We start from the raw sequence: 2650 nt of genomic DNA, 5'->3' as shown, positions 1-2650 counted from the left end.
AAAGACTGAAACATGAAGAAAAGTTAGTCATAAACTCCTTTGGCATGAAAATTGCACTATTCTTTTTGTATATATAGTAGACTATGAACTCTTTGGTACTGAACTCCTATAGTATTCTTTCAATAAAACCAACAATAACATAATCAGTGTAATCTCGCAAAGTACTGTCTGAGAAAGGCACAGTGTATGCAGACTTTACTCTTATTTCAAAGGTAGAGAGGCTATTTCCGATACAAGTCAATAAAACGAACAAGACTACACAATCCAAACAGTGCAAAAGAGAACCTTGCTTACATTAGATAATCTGTGAATGCATTGCTCCACAAGCAGTGAAACAACAATAAATATATAGTCAATACAGAAGCAACAAACCATGTTGGTGTCAAGGCCAATGAACGAAGTTCTTTATCCAAATGTTTTTGTAACTAATCTACCAGAACTTCAAATTTATTAACTTCAAATCAAATCAAACTAAAAAAAATCAAAACTTTTTGTCAGTTCACTTGACTGATAAGTTCTGCTGGCAACATAAAAATTCAGCCTTTCTTGCATTTCCAATAGTACAATAAATCAAGAATCATCCAACAAAGACTTAGATTTCAAAAAGATGTTTTGACTGTGATTTGGACTCAAACCAGCCAGCCCAAAAAAAGTAGAAAAAGAAGCAAATTAAAAGATAAAAACAGTGTGGTCATTTGACAGTTGGTATATAGCTATAAAGAAAAAGATGATTGCTTCGTTTTTGTATTAAATATTAATTGATTTACATGTCTTAACATCTCGATGCTTAGATGACAATTTTCAGTTTTGAAAAGTTGGGAAGTAAAATTGTACTTACTGATAGTCGATGATGATGAATTCTTGAATTTTGCTCCCATTTGAGGCATATGATGGAGGGCTACCATTTATCACGAGGGCAAGAATATCTTGTAGAAAGTAAAGAGTTATTAGTAAGTTAGAATAGTTATGAAAAATGGATTATATGTGTGAAGATATTTTGAGAAGTACCTAATTCAAAGCCTATAGCTTGATAGTCGAAACTGTCAAATGATGTAGCTTTTAGCAGCGTTGGTGGCAGAAGTGGTGGTCCAGAGGGTATAACCTGATCTATTGGTTCAACAATCTTGCCCTTATCAATTGTCCAGGTGAATTGATAAAGAGGATTTCCGTACGCCTTGGTTGAGTCGGAGACAAATGCCCCCGATAGAAAATATGTTTGGAAAGGAACAAACTCATTTACATAATGTGTGATATCTGTACCGTACATGACAACTTTTATTTGAGTTTCCTATGAGAAATTTAATGAAGTTAGAAAAATATAAGGTAACCGAAATAACAGATAGTTAGTATAGACATTCAAAAGTTGTTTGAATTGTTGGGTAAAGTTATTTTTCATAGGGTATATAAAATTTAAAGCATATGAGTATGGGTGGAAGTTTACCCATGGACGTTATATGTAAATCCTATGATCAAAATGGTTTAATCAACAGAATGAATATTACAACAAAATATGTAACTACTGATTTTGCAGACAGTTATTTAAGCAACACAACAACAACATTAAGCAACACTCTTAGCACAAAAACTAATTCTCAAAATCAGTTCACAGACTTATGAGGTTTTTCTGTGCATTCACAAAATCAGTTGACAGACGATTTTGCTAAGCATTTATCCTTCCTCACTATTTGTATAATATTTCACTTATAATACGATCTCTAAGCACTGATCGTTCCTAAATATTTGCATGAGATTTCGCTTATCCTATGTCATCTTAAGCCTTAGGCAACAATGGTTTTAAAGCAGCAATTGCATTTCTTAAATGAATTGGTATCCATACGATTTCAATTTAATTTTTCCTAAATTTCACAAAGAAAATCAACAACATTGAACCCAAACAATAACTTCCCTATAACACAAATAGAAGAGCATGGAATTGAAAAAAAATGAATGAAGACAAATTACATCCAGTAAAAAGCAAACTAAAAATGGTATGCAACATATCTATTTGACTACAAAATAATTTGTGAAAGTAGATGGGTATTTGTTAGTTTAGTGGCAAATACCTCTTCATCTTGTAATATCATCAATTGATATTTCTTGTTACCCTCCCTGTTGGTTTGAGGATGACCTTTATCTACCACTTGGACTTTACAAGTCCATTCTTCTGTGCTTTCCTCGATTTTGTTGATATTCAATCTTTCTGTCATGGCTGGTAACTGAGGTTGAAATATGCAAGCCAACATCATTAACGGAAGAAGAATGGTATGAAATAGAAGGATATATAAGGTTGAATAATAGAGTATAATATTTTATCTACTTATGAAAAGTGTAAGATAGTCTCAAGAAAAAGCTCTTTCAATAATTTCATCATAAACAATGTTATATGTAGATTTGTCGTCATCGTTATCAACTATTGATGGTCTTATCAATATATTAACACAATTGGAACTTGGTGTTTGAAGCGATACACTAAAACAGAAGGAGACACTCATGAAAAATATGTATTAAATTGTGATAATACTGTTGACACTCAGTTTTGGCTCTTCACATAATAATAATAATAATAATAATAATAATAATAATAATAATGATAATAATAAAATATATATACGTTATGAAATTTTTATAGGAGCACGAAAATATTTTTAAT

The 2650-nt window shown here is 31.3% G+C and overlaps 1 protein-coding gene across 1 annotated transcript; it reads right to left on the bottom strand.

Moving 5' to 3' along the window:
- Positions 1–834: 834 nt before the first annotated feature.
- On the bottom strand, positions 835–2207 carry LOC125817938 (uncharacterized). Its single transcript, XM_049497443.1, has 3 exons — positions 2064–2207; positions 1009–1288; positions 835–926 (listed from the first exon to the last, which is right to left on the bottom strand). Exons 1-3 carry the CDS (start codon positions 2205–2207, stop codon positions 835–837), a joined length of 516 nt encoding a protein of 171 aa, XP_049353400.1.
- Between the last annotated feature and the right edge of the window lie 443 nt (positions 2208–2650).

Source organism: Solanum verrucosum, unplaced genomic scaffold, assembly GCF_900185275.1.
Source record: "Solanum verrucosum unplaced genomic scaffold, falcon-dt-bn FXZP01000254.1, whole genome shotgun sequence".
NCBI classification, from domain to species: Eukaryota; Viridiplantae; Streptophyta; class Magnoliopsida; order Solanales; family Solanaceae; genus Solanum; species Solanum verrucosum.
Note: the sequence above shows the minus strand (reverse complement) of the source record. Positions and strands in the feature narration are given on the sequence as shown.

Coding starts and splice junctions, on each gene's coding strand:
- LOC125817938 (XM_049497443.1), bottom strand. CDS start 2,207: ATGACAGAAAGATTGAATATCAACAAAATCGAGGAAAGCACAGAAGAA. Junction 1,289..2,063: donor TGATATTACAAGATGAAGAG/GTATTTGCCACT, acceptor AATTTCTCATAG/GAAACTCAAATAAAAGTTGT. Junction 927..1,008: donor AGCTATAGGCTTTGAATTAG/GTACTTCTCAAA, acceptor ACTTTCTACAAG/ATATTCTTGCCCTCGTGATA.